The sequence below is a fragment of the Neoarius graeffei genome, chromosome 12 (assembly GCF_027579695.1).
Source record: "Neoarius graeffei isolate fNeoGra1 chromosome 12, fNeoGra1.pri, whole genome shotgun sequence".
In the NCBI taxonomy this organism is placed as follows: domain Eukaryota; kingdom Metazoa; phylum Chordata; class Actinopteri; order Siluriformes; family Ariidae; genus Neoarius; species Neoarius graeffei.
This window is the reverse complement of record NC_083580.1, coordinates 70,894,243-70,917,801: the sequence shown is the minus strand read 5'-3', so window position 1 is coordinate 70,917,801 and position 23,559 is coordinate 70,894,243. Positions and strand designations below refer to the sequence as shown.

The 23,559-nt window shown below is 44.2% G+C and overlaps 1 protein-coding gene across 4 annotated transcripts in view; it reads right to left on the bottom strand.

Annotated features, from left to right (window-relative positions):
- The window catches only part of ankhd1 (ankyrin repeat and KH domain containing 1), a 72,515-nt gene continuing 48,956 nt past the window's right edge, over nt 1–23,559 (bottom strand). For 2 of the 4 annotated variants that reach the window (XM_060936354.1, XM_060936356.1), the window contains exons 12-34: nt 20,115–20,242; nt 17,090–17,233; nt 16,820–16,922; nt 15,758–16,690; nt 15,516–15,646; nt 15,196–15,307; nt 14,955–15,100; nt 14,642–14,784; nt 14,299–14,512; nt 12,674–12,849; nt 9,949–10,111; nt 9,753–9,848; nt 9,527–9,643; nt 9,182–9,347; nt 8,594–9,092; nt 8,112–8,267; nt 7,877–8,026; nt 6,094–7,736; nt 3,922–4,095; nt 3,572–3,826; nt 3,285–3,460; nt 767–931; nt 1–601 (exon numbers count right to left, since the gene is read on the bottom strand). In XM_060936354.1, coding sequence (XP_060792337.1) covers nt 542–601; nt 767–931; nt 3,285–3,460; nt 3,572–3,826; nt 3,922–4,095; nt 6,094–7,736; nt 7,877–8,026; nt 8,112–8,267; nt 8,594–9,092; nt 9,182–9,347; nt 9,527–9,643; nt 9,753–9,848; nt 9,949–10,111; nt 12,674–12,849; nt 14,299–14,512; nt 14,642–14,784; nt 14,955–15,100; nt 15,196–15,307; nt 15,516–15,646; nt 15,758–16,690; nt 16,820–16,922; nt 17,090–17,233; nt 20,115–20,242 — 6,050 coding nt within the window. In that variant the 3' untranslated portion in view covers nt 1–541. Of the gene's footprint in view, nt 602–766; nt 932–3,284; nt 3,461–3,571; nt 3,827–3,921; nt 4,096–6,093; nt 7,737–7,876; nt 8,027–8,111; nt 8,268–8,593; nt 9,093–9,181; nt 9,348–9,526; nt 9,644–9,752; nt 9,849–9,948; nt 10,112–12,673; nt 12,850–14,298; nt 14,513–14,641; nt 14,785–14,954; nt 15,101–15,195; nt 15,308–15,515; nt 15,650–15,757; nt 16,691–16,819; nt 16,923–17,089; nt 17,234–20,114; nt 20,243–23,559 lie in introns of all 4 variants that reach the window. The other 2 variants (XM_060936353.1, XM_060936355.1) reach the window with 1 other exon arrangement.

Genomic DNA, 23,559 nt, shown 5'->3' with positions numbered 1-23,559 from the left:
TACATTTCCAACTTTTTATTGAATATTAAGGTAAATATTTCACATTAATACAGGCTACATAAAGTAGAGCCACTATACGACATGAAATTTACTCTCATTTTAACCCTTTTTCAGTATGTAAACAATTATACATGTATTTACCACTCTAAAAGGTCTGATTTCTCTCGTTGTGTAATCATCTAGTTCTTGGCCGAGTATAAATAGCGCACTGTCCTATTGAGCCCTGCAGACCAAGAACGCTTTACGTGGGGCTTAAATGTCAAAATGGCTATACTACTCAAAATGTATCCTGTTGAACAGGCAATCAATTTGTTCATAGACAGTGGTAAACACGTTAAAGCCCACACTGGATTCTCTTTTTTTTTGTTTTGTTTTTTTTGTTAGGCACATCAAAGGTGTCCGTCTCTCAAATTTCATGAAACTGTTTAAAATTTTAAGGGGACACGCCTAGGTTAACATTTTGGTAATTAGGTAATTATCTTGTTCTTTAACGTGTACGTCTTGTTACTGCTCCTATGCCTCTCGGTCTCTAGGTTTGTGTTTAGTTGACATGGTTCAGATGCACATTTCCCACATGTGGAGCCCAAGTCCCAGGCCACACCTGAAATAACAAGGTAGACAAATCGGAAAAAGGTGATTAGAAGGTAAATTGGTCATATTCACAGTGATATCTTAATGGATTAAAGTGTACATGTTAATGCAGCTTACTGCAGCTACATATCTCTTGTTCTTGTTAACTAGCTGGAAGGTTACTCAGTTCTTTTACCTGCTGTGGGTCTGAATTCTCAGCTGAGCTGGGGACGACTTTTAAGATGGGGTTCCAGGCAGGGTCAGTGGTGTGGAGCCCATTATACATGGGGCCTCCAGGAGCCTCAGCCATCTGTGGGTGAGGAGGAATCATTGTGCCTCCGTACATGGACATCGGCAACCCCTAGTCATGAAAAAAAAGAAAATTTACATTAGAAAATCAAGCATCTTGAAGGAGAACTGAAGGCAATTTTTTTAAATTGAAATTCAATTCCTCTCATTTTATTAAAAATATAGGAATGCATTTTTGATAGCCATTTTGTCACTGCTACAGCAAGTTATGAGTGTTTGAAATACGCTATGTAATATACATCAGTCCATATGTCAAAGCAAACGAGATTCGCTGAGACCTGTGTGAGACATCGTAGGACGGAAGTAAAACGTACAGCGGAAAATCAAAGTGACGAACATCTGCCAACATTGTCAAAAGACGCACGTGCCCTCTTTCAAATGCTGATGTAATCAAGCCGGAAGTTTTGTTTGTTTTGATAGCAATCAGGAAAGTTTGAAAAAAGTAAGCAGTAATCGTCATTTAAACTTGTTTTTGTGCAATATTTCATTTGGAAAAGTTTTCAAAATGGCGGCACTGACACTTCACATTTCGAAGTCTCGTGAAGATCGCGCAGATAAGTGACGCCTGCCATGGACCAAACGAACTAAATTCAACATGGCTAAAAACCGAACAGGCCGATAAGTATAATGTTTAATTGCAATTAGTTGCCAATACGAGTCACAATATAAGGTTACTAAAACTGAATAACACGTTAATTAAGAAATAAAGCAAGTTTTAAAATGACTTCAGTTCTCCTTTAACACAGGTCTTGCATCAATTACATTATAGCAAAATCCACATTGAGAACCAGCTACATGGGTCATTTCACACAAGTGAGGCAATTCAGGGTTGGTAAGTTTGAAATGCTTTCTTCTTTTAAAAGGTTTTTTTTTTCTTAAAGGAATACGCCACCCCCAAGTGAAATTGAGTCAGTCCCTGCAGTCCCTAGAGTTGGATGAGTGAGCCAAAGCGTTTTGTAGCCAACCCAGCCATTGTCCTGATCTGGAAATGTCCCGGTTAGCTTAGCTTAGCGTAGTCGCTGTAATCCGGCATGTCCAGATAGGATTGTCATTGCAAAAGTGAATCAAATAACTCAAGATTTTTTATAATTATTTCTCATGACCTGTACATTCACATCGAGTACACATATCAATGCAAATTAACACGAAGGGATTTACTAGACCAATTTATATCTGGAACTATTTTCGGCCACAGCACAGGCAAAACACCGCTGCAGGTGCAAAGACACCACGCAGCACCGCAACTTCCGTCAATACACCAGTGTTACCAGGGAAACCAGGGTTTTCAGGTGCTGCGTGGTGTCTTTGCGCCTGCAGCGGTGCTTTGCCTGTGCTGTGGCCAAAAATAGTTCCAGATATAAATTGGTCTAGTAAATCCCTTCGTGTTAATTTGCATTGATTATTGTGTTCTAGAAATGGCACTAAAACTTAGCTTTGAAGTCACAAAATGCAACTTTGATGGAAAAAATATATATAATAAATTGCTTAACTCTCTTCACGTCCAAAGGAGGAGGAAAGTTTTGCTTGTTTTGACATGGCGAATTATTATTAACACGAGGAAATACTTGTAATTAGCAACTAAAAAGACTGCAGCTACACTGGCAGCTTGAACATGCTTTCTAATGCGATTGTGTTGCACTTGCGCAGAACGGTGTCAGTCCTGCGCACCTTAGCTCGTGCACCTGAAGGCGTGCCTTGGGCATGCGCGCCTAACGAGCTTTGGCACGTGTGCCGTTAACATAGAACACCTGTCTTTAATCAATGAACTATATTTGGGCTATTTAAGGACTGCGCCCATGCAAGGATGATGCGAAGTATTATGCCGCGTCTAGGAACGCGAAAAATCTGAAAAATAAATTTCTCCATTCGGGAAACCGGAGATTTTCAAGAGTTTTGTCAAATATCCGGATTTCCAGGTAAATCCGGAAGACTTTCATCTATATAACCTTATGTGCACACTAAAATCTGCATTTTCACAATTTTATTGAAATGTGTCAGTACTGAAGCAGTGCAGAAAACCAGGAGAACAACAACGTCACAGCAAAATATAGCTTTAGTCCAGAAAGATTTTTTTTTTTTTGCCTGTTTTGGTATTGACGACAAAAAAAAAAAAAAAAGGGGGACATGTTTGACTTTAAAAAAAAAAAAATTATATATATATATATATATATATATATATATATATATATATATATATATATATATATATATATAAAAAAAAGCTACGAGACATTACATGCACATTATGACCTAATTTCAGGAATTTAATAGCGGGGTGGCCCTCCCAATTCTAATTTTTGGGGTTCGACCTCTTTGCACCATTTCTGTAGAAAAAGACAAAAATGCAATTTTAAAAAGCATTTTTAATGACTGTACATTGCAGATGTTCTCGGTGCTACTCAAACCTTGGGAAAATCCATGAAGTTAGTGGGCATGGGCTGGTGGAAGGTGTTAGATGGAGCCACAATGCCAGTGTCATCTCGTTCCATAGCCTGGTGCTGGGAGAAGGCAGACTGCTCCTGCAGCTGCTGGTGCATCACGGGTCCTCCCATCATGGGCTGAGACCAGCCTGACATTGCTTCTGTAGAGAGGAGCAATGGAGAAAGAAAATAGGGGTTTCAAAGTTTTATTTGTACCATAGACTGGCTCAAAGCTGGTGATGGAATCAAAATTTTCCTCTTTGTTCACTCACCAGAGGCACTGCCCACTCCGAAAGACCAAATGCCACCCTGTCCGACCGGCGGTGTGTAGCTGGTGGGCAGCATGGCATGGTTAACGGAGCCAGTCTGCCGGATCCGAGCCAGGCGCTCAGTCCCGATAGGCGGGGGCACTTTGCGGTCCTGCTGACTGGAACTGCTAGGCTTGGCTTGGATCAGTGCAGGTGTCACGGTGGACGTGCACAAAGGAGAAGATGCTCCAGATGACACAGAGGGCACTGGAGATTCACCTAAGAAAAACAGACGATACAAGGAATGTCAGAAACATCTGCCTGCAGGTATTTTTTGAAGTACAGCAATGTAAAGGGATAGCTCTACAGCATACAGGACGTAGAGGCGCTCCAAGGATGAGGGGAGAAGTGCTGGCGGCTGAAAGAGGGCGTTCCTACAGGAGCCGGGCCCTGCAGGAAAACAGGGCTAGCTGACATGCTCGTGGCAAAGCTGGTGAGTGCAGTGGAAGAGGAGATGGAATTGCCTGAGGGGTCCATGGGGTGCATGCCTAGGAACAAAGATACCACAGAGATGGAGATCAACAGAAGGCACAAGATTAGCCTAACAATAAGACAGAGTTAATAAAGGGCAAGAAAAAAGAAAAAAAAAAAAAGCACAGGTAAGTTTCATAGCTAGATTTAGGATATGACTGGAACTTAAGTTAAGGCCCACTTTACACGGGGACGGTCTGAAACAAAAACGCAAAAGTCCGTTTTCGTTCTCACTTTTTTCCGCGTCTACACGACCTGTTTTCAAGGAGGAAATCTGCGTCTATACGGTGACGCATAAATGTGTGGAATTCAATTGGATGTGCATGCCAGGCGGCTAGGTGGTGCTGTGAAAGACCTCCGCTATGTCTGCACGCATGCGCGACGTCTTCCGTCTTGTCTGATCTGCACATCTGCGCCGCGAAAACTTTGACTACTCTGGCTATGGTAAGTAAGGTGGGGTTTACATTAGACCGTATCAGCGGATCATCAGATTAACGTTTTTAAAACGATTAGCGTGCACACAGCAACGCCAATACACGGATACGCTAGGCTCCGCAGGCATCCTGCGCTCCAAATCACTCCGCCCTGAACAGCGAGTGCCCTCTGGAGGGTGTGCACTCCGGCCCTGCGCAGCTCACAGAGCGCGCGAGTGAAGTGCACGAGCAGTGATTTGGGACTGAGCCACTGTGTGTGTGATCCCAGTGCATATCGGGCATGCGCGTCACTTACCACTTGCAAGTGGAAGGATGGCAAGCCTAAAGACAATCATAACTACACAATGGGCAGTATTTGCATCAGTATTTGCAGTATTTTCATACTTTTATACTCTTTAATGAAAGGTGATACAAGGCGGAAGTCCGCACCGTTTTTCAGCAGTCGTGTCACATGACCAACGCCAGCGAATCAGGAAGGTGGATGTCACAGTGACGTTGTCCAATGAGACGCCAGCTAGAGCTCAGCACAGCGTATCCGCGCATCCTCAATGTTTACACAGCACCGGACCAGACACGATCTGGATTGAATACGTGGACCCTGGCGGATTCCCGTTTCCCGGCGTTTTAATGTAAACGGACAGTGCATCCGCGAAGAAAACGAGACAGATACGGTCTAATGTAAACTTGGCCTAAGAAAGTAAGTAAAAAAAGTAAGCGCATACTATACCCACCTCTGTTCATTAACGGTATATGTGCAGATTCGGTATAGATGTTCGAAGGACTCCTGGACGTTTATTAAAGCTGCCAGAGCAGCTTGAAGGTCCGTTGGATCGATGTAATCAGACATGCTCTTACTTTTTTACTTACTTTCTTACTTCCCGGGCTGGCATGTACAGTATATGACATATGTATGACGTAAACGCGTACCCGACGTGAGCAGATCCAAGCAGTGTTTCGCGTATTGGGTAGTTTAGACGGATATGCAACGGGGGCTGTTTTTAACTTATCCACTCTGAAAGGCGTTTTCAATTTTTTCCGTTTTTCAGCCTCGGAAACGCCGTCCCCGTGTAGACGAAAGGCACTTCCGATAAAATATTTAGTCGTTTTTACCCGACAGCGTCCTCGTGTAAACGGGCCCTAAGATTACCAGAATCACAGTACAGTAAGGGCTGTGAGAACAGATCGAATTATTCAAATACTGTCTGAATTCATAACACTTGCCTATATTTACCCATCTGATTAAAAAAAAAAAAAAAAAGTGTTCTACTTTAATGTAACTATATACACACAAATTTAAAAACTTAAAAAAAAAAAGTGTAAAAGTGCATTTAGTTAAACTCCAACATCATAAAAATGACTAAAAGAGCAAATCAAATATTTCTCAAATGCCGTTTTGTTGGACATACAGTGCACCATGTAGATTCCAGAAAGCTAGGTTATACTGTAATGCTTGAGAAAGCAATACAATGTGATTTACGACACTGGACACAACGTAGCCCTACTGTTAACATGCCATCTTTTGCAGTAAAAAATAAAGTAAAATTTAAACCAAATCTGAGAAGTTCTTTCTAGAGGACTCACCAATGGGGCTAGAAAGGACTCGCTGGGAGGTGCAGCGATATCCCGGGGCCTTCGAGCCATCAGGAGGGGGCATAGTGCTCTCCATCTGCCCCATCCCTCCGATGTATGCAGGTGGAGCACTGTAGGGCTGTTCTGGCGGAGTGCGAGTTGGAAGGTGACAGGCCCCCCACACCTGGTTGTTGCCTACCTGGTTGCTATCGAAGATGCTCGAAAAGTGATTGAAAAGGGCCGCAGGTCCGAAGTTGGGTGGCAGCTGAGCTTTACCACTGTGAAGGTGCACCTGTGAACCATTTATCATGCCCATCTGAAGTGAAGGTGGTGGCATGTTCGCCGTGGCTAAGCTAGGCTGGGTAGGCTGCTGTTGCTGCTTAAGGGGCTCCTGTGAAGCACCCGGGGGCACAAAAACAGACTGCTGCTCCTGCAGAGGGGCTCCGGGTCCCATGGGGTAGTACGTGGTTGGGGGCTGTAAGCGAGTCGACACCCCAGGTGCAGCAGGTGTGGCGTAGTGAGGTAAGGTGCTGCTGGTGTTGGCGACTGTGCTGCTGACCGTGCTGGGTGGTACAGGACGAGAGACGGGCAGGGTGACGCCTGGTTGGACTGTAGAGGAGGAACTTGGTTCTGTGCTGGAGGTGAAAGGCAAGGGCAGCTGCTGTCTGCCCTCAGGCTGGACAGGTAGTGCAGGCTGTGTAGAGGGAGATGCAGGGAAGTGCAGGGGAGTCGAGGGGTTGGAGCCCTCACATGGGGCGCTAGAAACAGGAACAGCTAGATCAGCCACCGGCTTCTCTTTAGCAGGCGTACCAGCAGGAGCAGATTCTGTCTTCAGGGCCTGAGTATGCTGTGTAGGTGGGGCAATAGGGGCAGGCATAGGTGGAGGGGTCGTGGGAGTGGTGGGAGCACAGCTGATGGAAGCAGGAGGGGCCTGCGCTGCAGGAGTACTGCTTGCAGTGGTGACGATAGCAGGTGCTGCTGTAGGCTTGGGCTCGGCAGAGAAGAGCTGCTTCCTTACAGAGGTGGGTGTGGGTGTTTTGGAAGGGGCAGTGCTGGGGGAAGAGGCAGTGGAACCAGGAGCAATGTTAGCACTTGACACCGGGGCAGGGTGCTCAGCGGTAGCAGGAGCAGAGCTGGAAGGGCGTGGAGGTGCATTGCCACTGTGTTTGGGGGAACTGTTAGCACTGCCAGGGCTCACAGGACGCACAGGGAACGGGCCCCACGTGTTGGGTGAGGGAGAGAAGGTGCCGCCAAACTGTGCCATTGGCAGACGTGGGTGACGAATCTGGTGCATTGTCTGCGCTGCCAGCAGGGCCAACTGGGGGTGTGTGTAAGCCAATGGCGGTAGAGACACAAACGGAGGTCTAACACCAGGTGCCATATTTTTGCCCATTTTGCCAGCCTGCTGAGTGGTCGCGTTGGAGGAGGACTGGAAAGACATACTGGACGAGGGCACAACTGACGACAGGCCTTTTGAACTGGCCGCTGTGGTGCTGGTAGCCCCTGTGGAGGTGGTATAGGTAGAGCCAATTTTGGTGTTTGTGCCGGGCTGACGAATGTGGTTGCGAGGTATCAGGTCCTCTAGCTCTTTGGCAGGGTCCTGGATAAGCGCATTGATCAGTTGGACAGCATGTCGCGTGGACTCTGTGCCACCTCTGAAAAACAGCAGACAGTGTGTCCAAGTTACTGCATGTATAATACATATGAAGAAATAAACATTCACTGGTAAACCAAATATACACGTGACTCAATAAGATTAAATAAATTAATTCAAGTAGAAATAAAGGCCATCCACCTGATAGTGATCATTCTCTCGCCATTTTTGTCTTTCTGTTTGTCAACATCTATGTGCGCACCGGTCACATCTTGAATGGCTGTGATATTGCAGCCACCTCTGCCCATGATCCGAGATACTACAGAGGCTGGGACCGAGAGTTTCTTTGACCTGAAAACATCAAATTTTGAGTGTTAGAACGGTAATAAAGAACCAGGAAAAAGGACAACAGCCAATTAATCTGTTGGTCAGTTACCTTCGTACGACCTCTTTCCATCCTTCCTCTCTCTTTTGGCCCCTCTTTGGGCTGGTGAGGTTCATCTTGCTGTTAGGTGAGGTGACTGGCAGTGAAATGGTCTTGAAAGATGAGGGCAGGGAACTGGGGGTCAAGTCACTAATAATCTCATGACATCTGCAGGAAAAAAGGAACACCGATACCTTATACATGCTTACTGAAACTATACTGCATGAAAAAGGTCAATACAACAGATTAATATTCTGCATAAGTCAGGGGAAAGGGCTGGTGTCCTTCTAATAACTATTAAATCATTAGAAAGCGAAATGTTATTATACAAAGTTCAAAACCAAGCACAGCATGTTCTAGGACCCCAAATGCATCCTAACTTGCTGCTGTTCCAACTTGATACAGGACTCGTTTTGCTCCAATAGCAAATCGGTTTAACCCAAATTGCACAACAAGCAGTCAAGATTTCTGTCTACGCTGGCGAAAGCTCTTACTTCTGTTGTGGTTTCGAAACGGACACGGTGACCTTCTCTTCCCGAGAAGTGGGGTGTGATTGGCCCTGCCTCTTTTCAGTCATAAGTAACGGCTGGCTGGACCCTGTAGGAGCAGAGGAAGTGAATGAGGTGGATGAAGATGACAGGTCAGCCAGGTCCTGGCTTTTACTGCCATTGCTGCTTTCGCTGTTGCAGTCTGTGCTGTCTAGGTTGTCCGAGTCACTGGTGCCTCCAGGTGCCCCGCCACCTCGTGGTTCACCATGGATCTTGTTTTTGTCTGCCTTTTGTTGCGCTAGTGCCACCTGAGGGTCCTGTAGGATGATGGGCTCACTGGATGATTCCTTGGTCTTATTCTTTTTATTCTTTCGGTTGGTGCTGGGCGTAGTAACCACGCTGGCCCGCTTCTTGCCAAAGGCATTGGTGAAGGTGGTGGAGGTGGCAGATATGCCAATGGTGGTGGTGGTAGTGGCGCTTGGGGGCTCAATGGGAACCTCTGGCTCTGCAAATGTAGACAGAAATGATAAAATATGAAGATACCATGCTAAAGTATTTTTTAATGAAAAGTAGTAATCAAATTAATCTATATACCTTCAGCAGAGTCCTCCTTCTGGTCTTGAGTCTCAGAGAACGTATCCTTCACTTTTGCCTCCTCTTCCTCAAGCTTTTTCTTCTGTTCTTCCTTTTTCTTCTTACGTTTCTCTTTGCGCTTCTCTCTTTTTGCTGCCAGAGCTTGTTTTTTGCTTTCTTCACGGGACTATGGTTGAAGAGAAAGAGGGAAACATGACATCCAGTCACTCACTACCAAACATTTTCTATCAAATAAAAAGGGACAGGGTGGAGTTGCTAATTTTTTTTTTTTTAATCCTGATGCATAACCACTATATTGTATTAAGAACTTAAACTCCTAATCAGAATTTCAAGTGTAAGACGCACCTTCTCAAGATCAAGTTCCTTGAGCAGAATACTGGCGTTCTTGTTCGCCTCAGCAGCCTGTTGGTCTTTGGCTTTCACGATAGTTTCCATGCACTGATGACACTTCTTCAGCAGCTCCTGGATGCAAAAGACAAGTCATTAAAACAGTCGCATCAAAATTCAAAAACAGACAGGCAGACATACGACAAAAACTCATCCTGCTGGCTCCAAAAACTTAAGACCATACCTTGTCTGCAATGGTGGCGATGTATCTCATGCACTCTATGTCAGAGGGGAACTGATTCACCTCTTTCACTAAATACTGGACCACTTTCACATGCCCCTAAAAAAAATAAACAAAATCATTCCCGTTCGGAATTTTAAAATCTGACATTTATGCGTCTAACTGCAGTGGAATCAGATCCTCAAGGAGTTCTGCCTACCTTACGGAATGCTGCCATGAGAGGTGTGATCTTGCGGTTGTCTGCTGCGTCCACATCAGCTCCAGCCTGCACCAGCAGCTGCACGACATCAAAATGTCCCCCGTTTGCAGCCAGCCACAGAGGAGTGTTCCCTTTCTTATTACGCACATCAATGTGAGCCCCTCTACAGGAAGAGATACAAAAAAGTGCAACACAATCACCATGGATTAAAGCAAAAAAAAAAAAAAAAAAAAAAAATCATCTGACTGAAAAAAAAAAGCTCCATGTCGTTGGCCCCTACCACGTCAGTGATGCATCAAATTTTAAACGCCGTGTTGTCCATTATCCCCTAGGCCCCTACTTATAGTACATTTACATAATTTTAACAATCACTAAAGCTAAGGCAAGACTTGACCATTGTCATTACTGGCTATTCATGATGAAACATCAAGTTTTCAGCACAAAGTGCAAATTTATTTCAACAATACTTTAGTAATGCACAGCAGTGGTTAAGAGAAAAGTGCAAGTGCAGCCAAACTTGAACCATGCTTTCAAAAGGGTGGAACAGAAAGAAAAATAAGAATCTGTTGAAATAAAGCCAGGAAACAAGAAAAGTAAGTGAAAGTTCACTTTTTCTGCTTCTTCGCAGTGAAGCCAAAGGCATCTAGTTTGGCAACACCTGATGCCTGTTTTTGTTTCTTTTTCCTTGGCACAGCAGCAGGAGCTTGCCATTATCGCCCATTTCATTTCGCCAAGCCCATCTCCACTTATTCTTTACCGTTTTGTCGATGTCTGACACATCTGTGCCTTCATTTAAAAGAAGCGCGTCCATGCTGGCAAAACCGAAAGTAATTTGACGCGCTCTAGTGATGGAAATTGAAGGGCCTATATCCAGTGAAATATGGCCTTATATGCAGTACTCGAGTTGAGGGGGGGGATGTGGGGGGATGGCATCCCCCTTCTGAAATAAAAATCTCAAATATCATCCCCCTTATAAAACGGCCATCCTCCCATCACATCCCTTGGGCCATTTTACCAATTAATGTGGAAATTAGCCTACTATTATTTTAACAAATATTACTACCATTTCAACATTAGAGGCTTTGCGCAGTGATAGCCTACATGTAGCCGGATAAAAAAGATGCATATTTATTTATTCGGTTGCACCTCTCATTCACACCTATACGGAGGTTTCAGTCACTGAAAACAGCTACTTTTGCAAACTCTGGGCAGAGTGGATATTTCTGAAAACTCCATCTTCAGACATGCGTGTAAATCGGGAAAACGAAGCAACAGTGGGTGAGAGGGCGCGCGAATATAATGAGTCATAGGTGTGAATCTTTCACCGAATGCCAATTGTCCCAGTTCTTCATAAAATCGCACGTGCACGCACAAATTCATTAGGTTAACTTTCAAATAACTGTTCTTGTGCACTTGCGACACCGGAGCCACTTTCCTGAATTTTGAGCTTTGGAGTATTCGCTTCTTTATCTATTTAATCAGTGAATTTGTCACATACGTTAAATTACTAATGTAAAACATTAGTAGCCTATTTAAGCAATAGCTGTTTTCTCCACTGTTTTCCGACCTTTTGTACTTGGTGAATGAGATACTTCATTACACTCCACTGACCGACTTCCAATTCCGGACCTTTTTGAAAATGTAAAATATAGGCCTACGAGATGTTTTTTTGGCACTTAATTCACGTTGGTCCGTCACTATTAATTTTTGAGACTGACGAGGCACTAAATACTGCGGAATTATTTTCTCCTTACTATGAAGTTTGGCATCTTAAACAAGTGTTGGGAAATCTTGCAGCCCGACTCTGCAGCCTCCAATGTTTTAGCGAACTGCTGAAACCATAATGTTTAAAGATTAAATCGTAGGCTAATCAAACCAAAGAAAAACACAGCCTTTCCAGAACGCTGTCTGCCGAAGCCTGTTTAACCTACAAAAGGCTTAATAGCATAGATCTTGCTGCGGCTTCAACAGGGCTGTTTAGATTTTTCACCTGATCACCTTTCAATAGGCAAATATTATTATTATTATTATTACTACTACTACTACAACAATAGGCCTAGTATTAGTAGTAGGCAAGTAGTTGCCTAGTAGTAGGACAGCCAGATTGTTTCATCAGTGGAGCCGCCGTTAAAAGGAAATTGATGCGGAGTGCCGCAGCTTGCCTCGGGGTGAATCGCGTCCCAAGGCGCGGGGCTGGCCCACCCTGGCAGCGCTGGTTCGTTGGGGAGAGGGCAGAGGTCGCTGGCTGCCAAGTTTGGAGGGGCTGGGACCTCCCTTGGCCGAGTTACGAGCATCCAAAGTCGGGCTGGAGCCGCCGATAGAAACGAAACTCAAGCCGAGCACCGCGGCTCGCTGCCTACGCCGAGCCTCCCCGGGGCTAGACAGTAGCGTAGGCTGTATTTATTTATTTAGGCCTATCTAATGCAACAACTTATTCCTTTACATATACTCAAACATAGCACAAGAAAGGGTTCAACAACAGGCAATCACAGCAGCTTGGTGAAGTTCTAAATCACATCGGTGTCAGACCTATGGGCCTACCCCCCTTTTTTTTCCTCGGATCTGCATCACTCTCATTATTGACCTTTAGCACTTCCAGTTGACGGAAATCCGTCGTAGCGACGGAAAACTTTAATCCATGGATCACGCAATACTGACGAACGAAAGTACAGTAATACGCTTATCCTAGGCTTGTAAAAGAACCCTGCTGTTTCTTCTAACTCACCTGTTAATGAGAAGCTCACAGAACTTGTAGTGACCCTTGTCTGCAGCGATAGTGAGGGCAGTGTCACGAGAAGAGGGGACAGGAGGGGCGTTGACATCAGCACCTTTATCCAACAGCACACGGCCCACCTCAGCATAACCACCAGACGCAGCTTCCATAAGAGGGGTGAGTCCCGTCTGAGAACGAGAGGTTCAGAATTACTCCAAAGCAAAACATCTCAAACAGTCAAAAGAATTAGGGTTCTAGTTTGGCTCTTTTTCAACCAGCCTGAGAAACAACTGTAAGGTGAAATCATTTAATCCAAGTAGTGGTATATTATTCCACAACGCCTGGATTAATATTTGTTCATGTGCATGTTGCTGAAGGTCTTTTTTTTTTTTTAATATACAAAATGTCCAGGGTTCCAGAATTAAATTGCATTTTAATTTCAGTTAATTATTGATGGAAAATATTGAGCAACCAGTACATTAAATATACACAGTCAACTCAGAATCTGATACAATGCAAATGATCTTATGCTTGTTAGTTCTGGTTTTATTATTTTGTACATCTTGCACAGGTGCAGTTGGGGGGGAAAAAAAAAAAAAAAAAAGTTTATTGCAGTTTTTGTGCATGCTGAAAAGTAAGGTCACCAGTAAAACAGTCTATGCTGTATATCGTATCACAAACCGTGCAAAGCATTGTGGGAAAATCAGTCCGGAATGAACAGTGCTACTAACACTATGTTCACACTGCAAGGCTTAATGCTCAATTCCGATTTTTTTGTGAAATCCGATTTTTTTGTGAGGTCGTTCACATTTAACAAATATATGCGACTTGTATGTGATCCTCAGTATGAACGAAAAGCGACCTAAAAGTGTTCCGCATGCGCATTGCAGGATACGACGACGTCACACGCAGTGAGCATGGCCAGTGTTTACGGAAGTAACCTAAAGTTTCCTGTGTATGACAGTAGCCAGCATGGAGTACCTGGCGATGATGCAGTTGTTGTTGCGACGGAGCCAGAACATGCACAATAGCCTGATGTTAAGGAGGAGGTTGAGAAGGAAGAGGGCAAGGGTTTTGGCTCAGGCGTTCTGCGGGGTAGTGACTGCAACCTCCGTTCAAAGGAATGTGTGGGTGCGGAGTCGCATTGATGTCATGCGCCATGTTGTTGTAACTTTTTTTGAGAGACCCGCCGCCTACTTCAGCGCAGAATAGTGACGTTTGTGGCTTGTTGATGACGTGTAAGTCGGATGAATGCGACCTGGCGGTTCAGACTGAAGTCGCATATGAAAAGATCGGATAGGAATCCGAATTAAGACCACATATCCAAACGGCCTGGGTCGGATTTGAAAAAAATCGGATCTGTGTCGTTCATATTGTCAATAAAAGATCGGATACAGGTCACATATGGGCGAAAAAAAATCGGATTTGAGTCACTTCAGCCTGCAGTGTGAACGTAGTGTAATTCAACCCTCAACTAATAATCTGGCATTGTGTGCAGTTGAAAAAGTTTTCGAAAAATACAAAAGGGTCAGGTAAAGTAGCAAACAGTGTTAAAAACACCCACATATAAATCTAAATTATTATTTTTTTTAAATCAGTACACACCTAACCATTAAAAGATGTTAGTAGTAACTGACCTTGGCGCGATGTTCCACATTAGCCTTGCGGTCCAGCAGCAGGCTGACCACCTCGGCTCGACCCTGGAAGCAGGCCAGCGTCAGTGCGGTGTTGCGATTGGTTTCAATCTGAGCGTTGATGTCAGAGCCCATGTCTAGCAGAAGCTTCACTGCAGGTACATGGCCATTCATGGCTGCCAACATCAAAGGGGAGATGCCCAGCTTGCTGCCCGTCCTGAAAGAGGAGGGGGGAGATGAGCAAAAATATAATGCAACTAACTCTCACACGGTCTCTCTTCAAAGTCAAGATGAATAAAGAACAGAAACAAGGTCACTCCATATACAGTAGATGAGATTGTCTGACCTGGAATTGATCTCAGCTCCAGCATTGAGGAGAATCTTGATTATATTGACGTATCCTCCTGAAGCTGCCAGGCTAAGTGGGGTGTAATCAGACACGTTTCGGTGCTCCTTGTTAGCACCACGGAGAAGCAATAGTTCCACCACCTGTGAACATGAAACTAGAAGTTACTTTCCCTTCTGCCTAACAAACCAACCTGAAGGAAGGTGGTGAATTTCTGTTGTCCTAGAGAGAAACCGAATATTCCATCGGTCCATAATGGCAGTAATATATATTTGGTTTAACACAAATCTGCACTATGGATTTGTTTCAACACCTCTTGTCTGCCGCCTGAGCACGCCAGGGAGAGAGGGGTGTCTTTGGTCCTCTCAGACTGAGCCTCGATGTCTCCTCCTTTGTCCAGGAGGATCTCAACAACGCCAACATGACCCGCTGTGGCAGCCAGGATCAAAGGAGTGAATCCTGTAGATACAGAAGGAAGCAAGCAAGCACACAAGTCAGAAGGAGATTTTACATTTAAGATATAGAGGAGTAGAGGAGGCTGAGAGGGGCCCTACCCTTCTTGTCCCGATGCTCAATGTTGGCGCCACGTGCAATGAGCACAGACACCAGCTCTTCATGGCCACCTGCACAGGCCAGAGTCAGAGCCGTATCATGATTACTCTCCGTCTGGGGGGTAAACCAAAAAAAAAAAAAAAAAAGGTCACCATCAAACCTTTGCACAGTCCAATTTACCACCATTATGCTCATTGCTTAGCTTTCTGACATTTGAATTAATTACTCTCACTTTGTGCATATTTTGTGCACAGCATGAGTAAAACAAATACAAAATTTGACTAGTTAAACTGTAGTAGTAACAAATTAACCGAGGGCTTACATGTGCATCGATGTCTACCGATGGATAGAGTGGGAGCATGGAGGGTGGGGAGACAGTGTTCATGGGCGTCTGTGTTGTGGGCTGAGGTATGGGTGAGGTTGTAGTGTTTAACATGGGCACTCTGCTGCTCACTGCTGCAGACAAGAATCAAATCATGAGCGTCATTACTTACAAAAAACAACCACCACTTAAAATCGTTCCAGTCGATCCAAAAAGAAAGAAAGCTGCTGCTCTAAATGTACCTGCCATGATGTCATCCAGCGTGTCTGTAAGCGTCTGTGCAGGCGTGGCCACCATGAGGCCATCTGGTGCCTGTGCGAGGAGACCAGGCCCGAGTCCAGACAGCTGCTGGCCCAACATTACCCTCTGCAGGTCTGGGCTGCTGCTGCCTGGGTACTCTGCGCTGCCGAAGTCTGTGGACTGCTGTGCATTCATAGGCTGAATGGGGACGAAGCTGGACTGTAGCGGTGGAGGTGGGGGGCCCTGTAGGCTGAGAGACTGAGGTGGAGGCGGTGGTGCTGGTTGTTGTCCTCCCTCCCGGTACAGGATAGTATCCACCTGCGGGAGCTCGGCATAGTCTCCGTCCTCCTCCTCTTCTTCCTCATCTTCCTCTTCCTCCTCCTCCTCCTCTTCATCGTCATCGTCATCATCATCTTCTTCACCCTCCTCGTCGTCCTCATCAGCAGGGGGTGGCTGCTGGTCCTCGACATCGTTGCCATCCTCACACCCTGTACTGGAGCCCAGCTGCGTGGCCTGGGGTGGCAGGGGGGTGCTGGGCGCCTCCACCCCTGCCGCCTGGCCCGGCTCTTCCTTCATCTTGCCCTCCATGTACTCTTTGGTGAACTGTTGCTGCGTCTTGAGCTGCAGCTGCCTCTCCACCTTTTGCAGCTCCTTCAGGATCTTCTTCTTCTTTTGGACCTGCTCCTCCCGGCTCTTCTTCAGCTCTTCGATCTTGTCTTTGGTGAGCGGCTCGCCCTGGATCAGCTCCAGCGATTGCAGTTGGGCCTTCTCGATAGCACTGATGCGCTGGCCCAGCTCGTTTAACTTGCCTTCCGTCTCCTCAACTATGCACTCGAGGGGCTGGTACGGGTGGAATGGAGGGAGGAGGTCAGCGTCCAGCCCGCCTGTGGCCACAGCGTTGCTCTGCAGGGTGCTCAGCCTTTGCTTGGACATTCCTTAAAAAGCAGACCATGCATGGAGTTAGACCGAGCTCATATAAAAATCGCTTGGACAAAACATAACATGGTGTCATACAGGTGACCTTATGGCCATTTTGACACATTCTGGGCTGCGACCAAACTAACCTTTGTTTGTGACGGGTGGGGGAGTGGCAATGGTGGAGGGCACACTGTCTGGCTCCTGAGGGGGTACCACCATGGCCAGAGATTGGAATGGGACACGAGGAGCCTGCATAATATGGACAGGAAAGAAAATTCATGTTAAATAGTCGAACTTTTGCCTTCAAAACAACCCAATGCATTTTTTTTTTTTTTAGACATTTACACGCGCTTCCATAATCAAAGTCGTCTGCAAATGAAGGCATGCTTGTCAAACAGAGGGGTGTATCTTCTAACCTGAGATGTGTCATGGGAGGGGGGTGTGAGTTGAGACAAATCTGGTGCAGGGACTGACAAAATGTTGTTTGGGTAGTCTAGCAGGTAGGACACCACATTGGTATGACCACCCTTAGCAGCTTCAATCAGCATCGTTGAGCCGTCCTATGAGGAAGAGAGAAAAGATGAATTAGCATCCGGTACAGCAGCTACGCAACCAAGAAAGCACTTGGACACCGAACATTACCTGATGGATTCAAACAGTTTACTTTGCCCTTTCTTCAGACTACAAAATAAAATTCCCCAAATAAGTAGTAGCTGTACTTGGGATGTATACTAAAAACCAAATGTACTAGAGCAGGGGTTTTCAAAGTGTGGGAGAGTCAGCCCCCCCTCAGAGAGCAAATAAACAACAGCGCCCCCCTCACAATTTTTGTTGTTGCTATACTTAGGCTACGTTTACATTACGTCGAATCAGCGGATCATCAGATTAATGTTCTTAAAACGATTCGTGTTTACACTAAAACCGTTAGCCGTGCACACCGCAACACCAATACGCGGATACGCTCGGCTCCGCAGGCATCCTGCGCTCCAAATCACTCCGCCCTGAACAGTGAGTGCCCTCTGGAGGGTGCGCACTCCGGCCCTGCGCAGCTCACACAGCGCGCGAGTGAAGTGCACAAGCCACGATTCGGGACTGAGCCGCTGTGTGTGATCCCAGCGCACATCACTTACCACTTGCAAGTGGAAGGATGGCAAGCCTAAAGACAATCATAACTACACAATGGGCAGTATTTGCATCAGTATTTGCAGTATTTTCATACTTTTATACTCTTTAATGAAAGGTGATACAAGGCGGAAGTCCGCGCCGTTTTTCAGCAGTCGCGTCACATGACCAACGCCAGCGAATCAGGAAGGTGGATGTCACAGTGACGTTGTCCAATGACGACGCCAGCTAGAGCTCAGCACAGCGTATCCTCAATGTTTACACAGCACCGGACCAGACACTATCTGGATTGAATACGTGGACGCTGGCGGATTCCCGTTTCCTGGCTTTTCCAGGGGGTTTAATGTAAACGGACAGTGCGTCCGCGAAGAAAACGAGACAGATACGGTCTAATGTAAACGTAGCCTTAATGTTCCATTCGTATTTAAAAAAAAAAAAAAGTTGTACATATTTTTATTTTTTTCTTTTACACATTTTAAACATCTGTGCTTTTTAAAACATTTTTTTTACACATTAAAACGTGCTTTTCTTTTTAAAACATCTTGTTTTACACGTTTTAAACATCTCATAGCATCGTTAGCTAGCACCTCTTGGCAGACAACACACTGTGGCAGTGGAGCATCTTCAGATCCAGTCCATGAAAATCCAAACTTTAAATAATCATGGTCATACTTCCTTCTTTTTTCAGTCCCCCCAGGATTCCGCGGGCCTTTTTTGTGATTGTTGCGGGCTAAAATGTCTGATGTGGCAGGGGGGTTTCCAAAAAATTGCGATGAAAGTTGCGGTGTTTTTTAGGTTTTTGTTGCAATTACATTGCGGGAGGAAGTGAAAGTTGCGAGAAATTGTTGCGATTTTCTCTTTTTGTGATTAAAATTGAGTGATATGTTAAATATTAAGTTATTACCGAAAAAATATTGATCAAAAAAAACAGACACTGAGAAATGGTCCTATAAACAACTTTACCAATATAAAAGATTACCAGGACTACAAAAATGCAGAAAAATAGGCTTTACTTATCCAAATGCTCCTATTGGTTCAAAAAAGTTAGTGCATAGAACCTCACAGCACAACATGAAGTTACCTTAAAATATAATATAAATGCCTCAGCTTTCATGTAAGAAAAAAAAAACTATTAATACTAGTACTGTGTGCAGGCAGTCTCTCCTGAAGACTAAATTAAACAATAATTATAAACTAATAAAATAAATGGCTCAGGCTTCATAGAAGAAAAAAAACAATTGGAACAGAATCTCACAGTATGATGCTGAAGCTGCCTAAACAATGGAAAATAAAATACCATTTTGGCAAAAATGTTGGCATCCATTAATTTCTTGTATTAAGTAAAAAAAATAATGTCAAGTGCACACAGTCCTTCACTGTAAACATAACACACTTTCAGTAACAGAATTTAAGCCGACATAAACACTGACTCGCACATCATGCAATGTTGCCAGATACTGCTGACGTTTTCCAGTCCAAAATATGTTCAAAACCCGCCAAAATGCACTTAAAGCCGCCCAATCTGGCAACACTGCACGCATGCTGCTTCTCTTGAAAGTATACACGGAAGTAAGGCGGAAGGTAGTTTGTCGATGTCACCTCAAGACGACGCCAACGATTGGTCAAATTTGCGGGAAGGTTGCGGTGATTGGATATAATTGCAACACCGCCCTGAATTCGCGGGGATTGGTTGAATTTGCAAATCGCAACATCGCGAAATCCTGGAGGGTCTGGTTTTTTGCTTGGCCCAGACTCTGTCTCCTCACTCACTGTAGCTTTAGGTACTAAAAATCAATCCATTTTGTCTCTGGCAAAGGCTAGCTGAAGTTCGCTAAATGTCCGCAATAGTAACTTATTCTGGTTTATGTTTCCTCACGTTACACCCCCCCCGAAGAACTCTGGCGCCCCCCACACTTTGAAAAGCTCTGTACTAGAGTATTTTATATACCACCTGCAAATCTGTTACAACTCCCTGTTCATAAAGTCCTTATAGATGTTTTTTCATTTAGTGAGTCCAACTTGTTCAGTCCATGTTGTGTTAGCTGCCATTTTAAGCATATTGTGATGCACTTCTTTATTGCAAGTAGTACAGCAAAGTTTGGTGCAATACATTTTAAATGCTAAAAGGCTGAAAAACTGCCAAAGGAAATTTTTTACAAACTAAATCAATAGCCATTTTCATAAAATTTAACACTATATCCACAAGCCGTATTGACAGTCAGATTTCACATAGTAAACGAGAAAGAAATGATTTTAAACACACAATATCACCCAAACCCATCAGTAGGCAAGCAAGATGGAGTTTGAACTTGAACTCACCTTCAGTCTGTGAGTAGGGTCTGCACCATGAGCCAGCAGCAGCTCCACTACAGCCAGGTGACCTCCAGCACAGGCGAGAGACACCACTGTGTGATCATTATTGGCTGTGGCTCTGTTCACGTTAGCACCTACAGGCACACAAGTTACGAATTAGAGGAATTCTAAAGCATTAGACATTGATTTGATTAGTCCTGACATTTAACCATAGTATTTAGGTATACAAGTACAGTTACATTGTATTACGCTGTGTTCTCCCAATCATTTAATTAAAAAATAAATAAATAAATAAATAAAAAGCCCTATAATAACCATCTTTACCTCCACCAAGGAGATTATGTTTCCTGTGCAGCTGGTTTGTCCATCTGACTATAAGCAGTATTTTGCAAAACCAACCAACCCACCCAATTTCCATGATACTTGGTGGAAGGGTGTAGCATGGGCCGAGGAAGAACTGATTACATTTTGGAGTAGATCCAAGTCACAAGACAGATCCATGAATTTAGTTTCACCTCTGCTAACGCTGCAAGATAAGAGCATTTGGCCTTGGATGGAAGTCTGCCCTCAACAATGCTATACATCTTAAAATCCAGGAGATGGCAGTAAAGTTTAATGGTGACAAAACATAACCAATGTAGAAATACACTGACTCAGCACCAAAAGTCATATTCATGGGCATCAGTAATCCTCTGGGGTACACATGCAAGCACATAATTCTCAGTTTTGGAATTATATCCAGACATTGAAAATGGTCACGGTTGCAGACTTGCACATCTTAGAAGAGTCAACTATTGGTGCATCCCGAACAATTACAATCATGAAAAAGTTCATTTTTTCAGAATTCAAAAAAAGGTAAACATTTATATAAATCTATATTCATTACACAAAGTGAAATATTTCAAGACTTAATTTTGATTATGGCTTATAATTCATGAAAATCCAAAATCCACTCTCAAATTATTAGAATATTTCTCAAGATTAATCAAAAAAGGATTTACAATACAGAAAATGTCCAACTTCCGAAAAGTATGTTCATTTATACACTCAGCACATGGTTGGGGCTCCTTTACCACAAACTACTGCATCAATGCGCCATGGCATGGAGGCGATCAGCCTGTGGCACTGCTGAGGTGTTACTGAAGTCCAGGTTGCTCTGATAGCGGCCTTCAGCTCGTCCGTATTTTGGGGTTGAGTGTTTCTCATCTTCTACTTGACAATACCCATAGGTTCTCTGTGGGGTTCAGGTCAGACAAGTTGGATGGTCAATCAAGCACAGTAATATGATCAGCAAACCATTTGGTCATCGTTTTGGCACTGTGGGCAGGTGCCAAGTCCTGCTGGAAAAGGAAATTGCCATTTCCATAAAGCTTGTCAGCCGATGGAAGCATGAAGTGCTCCAAAATCTCCTGGACTGTGATGACTTTGGACTTGACTGGGGGGGGGACAACACAGTGGACCAACAGTAGCAGATGACATGGCACCCCAAATCATCACACACTGTGGAAACTTCACACTGGACTTCAAACACCTTGCTCTCTTCCTCCAGACTCTAGGAGCTTGATTTCTAAATGAGATACAAAATTTACTTTTCATCTAAAAAGAGGACTTTGGACCACTAAGCAATAGTCCAGTTCTTTCTCTCCTTAGCCCAGGTAAGACGCTTCTGACATTCTCTCTGGTTCAGGAGTGGCTTGATATTAGGAATGCGACAGTTGTAGCCCCTTCCCTGAAGACGTCTGTGCGTGGTGGCTCTTGATGCACTGACACCAGCCTCAGTCCACTTATGAAGCTCTCCCAAGATCTTGAAATCAACCTTTGACAACCCTCTCAAGGCTGCGATCATCCCTGTTGCTTGTGCACCTTTTCCAGCCAGCCTTTTCAACAATGACCTTCTATGGCTTACTCTCCTTGTGGAGGGTGTCGATGAGCGTCTTATGGGCAACTGTCAAGTCAGCAGTCTTCTGCATGATTCTGGTTGCATGTATTGAACTAGACAGATACATTGGATTTATGCTGTTTTCCTCAAACTCCTATTTCGAGGTTTTTGTTTTTTTTTTTGCACTGTAGGCCATAATTATCAAAATTAAAATAGAAAAATGCTTGAAAGATGTGTATATGTAATGAGTCTAGAATACATTAAATTTTCCCTTTCTTAAATGACTGATGGAAAAATACTGAACTTTCTCACGATATTCTAGTTGTTTGAGATGCACTAGGTATTATCCTTGTCAGAGGTCCGCACTCCGAGTTTTTTCTTTTGGACTCCCCCCAATTTGGTCATTTGTCAATTCCCACCTACTAGCCAGCTCTCCCCCATCAGCTACCAACCAGGGATGATGAACACATTTCCTCCAAGGTACATGAAGCTGACCAAAGCAGTTTTTCAAAACTGCTGCGATGCAGGACAGAGTAACACTCTTGGATTAAAGTACTACCTGCCCTCTTCTGCATACATGAGCTCATAGATGCCCACATTTCTTCCTAACCATCTTTTATTACTCAGGACTGTGAAATAGAAATGACAAAATCCGAGGAAACAATTTTAGCAGGGGGTCTGGGGGGCGCAGCTCCCCAGGAGCCGTGGGCCTGGGGGCTGCAGGGCCCCAGAAGCTGAACGGATTTTGTGTATATTGATAGATTTGAAGCATCTCCTGAAAGCAAATATTTTCTCAACCATGCCATTTAATTTGAACTGTTATTATTATGTTGAAATAATACAATTTGAACTGATTTACCTTTTAACTGATAAGGGTTCACTGGAAGAATGAAAATACATCAATAACATACCTCATATTGTAAATTCACTCATATTCTTGTGTCGATTTGTATCAATTCATTGGGTACCATAATGTCTTTTCCAGGGGGGAAATTCTAGACTGACTATTAAATAATAGTCACTAATGTTCTTGTTTTTGAACTGATTCAATACCAAAATGTCTTTCTTGTTCATGTTAGACAGATTCTAGTCAAAAACCATATACAACTATTTACAAGTCAATATTTATATTTATTTCCTTTTCTTTGTTAGCAGTTTCTTCAGCTTAGAAAGCCTACTCTTTTCTTTCTGACTTTCTATATGGCTTTTCCTTGCTCTTTTGGTCTCTCTTTCATTACATATTCATGATAACAATGAACAATAACACAAGTTAAAACTACATAAATAATAAATGTGAATTAAAGCCGCAAGCGGCCTCGACGGGCCCTCGCGCCAGCGGCCAAGGGGGGCGGGGGCATGCGTCCCCGCGAAATACCTTCCACAGCTTCTTCGGCAAGAGACATTACTCCCACAATGGCGACAAAGCACAGAATCGGACACAGAGTACACGGTGCGCTGAGATGTTGTCATGGACAGAAAATTTTATGCCATGGCTCCCCAACCAAATTAATGTATTTACCTCCTCAGTCACCAAGCTATAGCTACATAGGATTGTCTTCTGTTAGACATCTA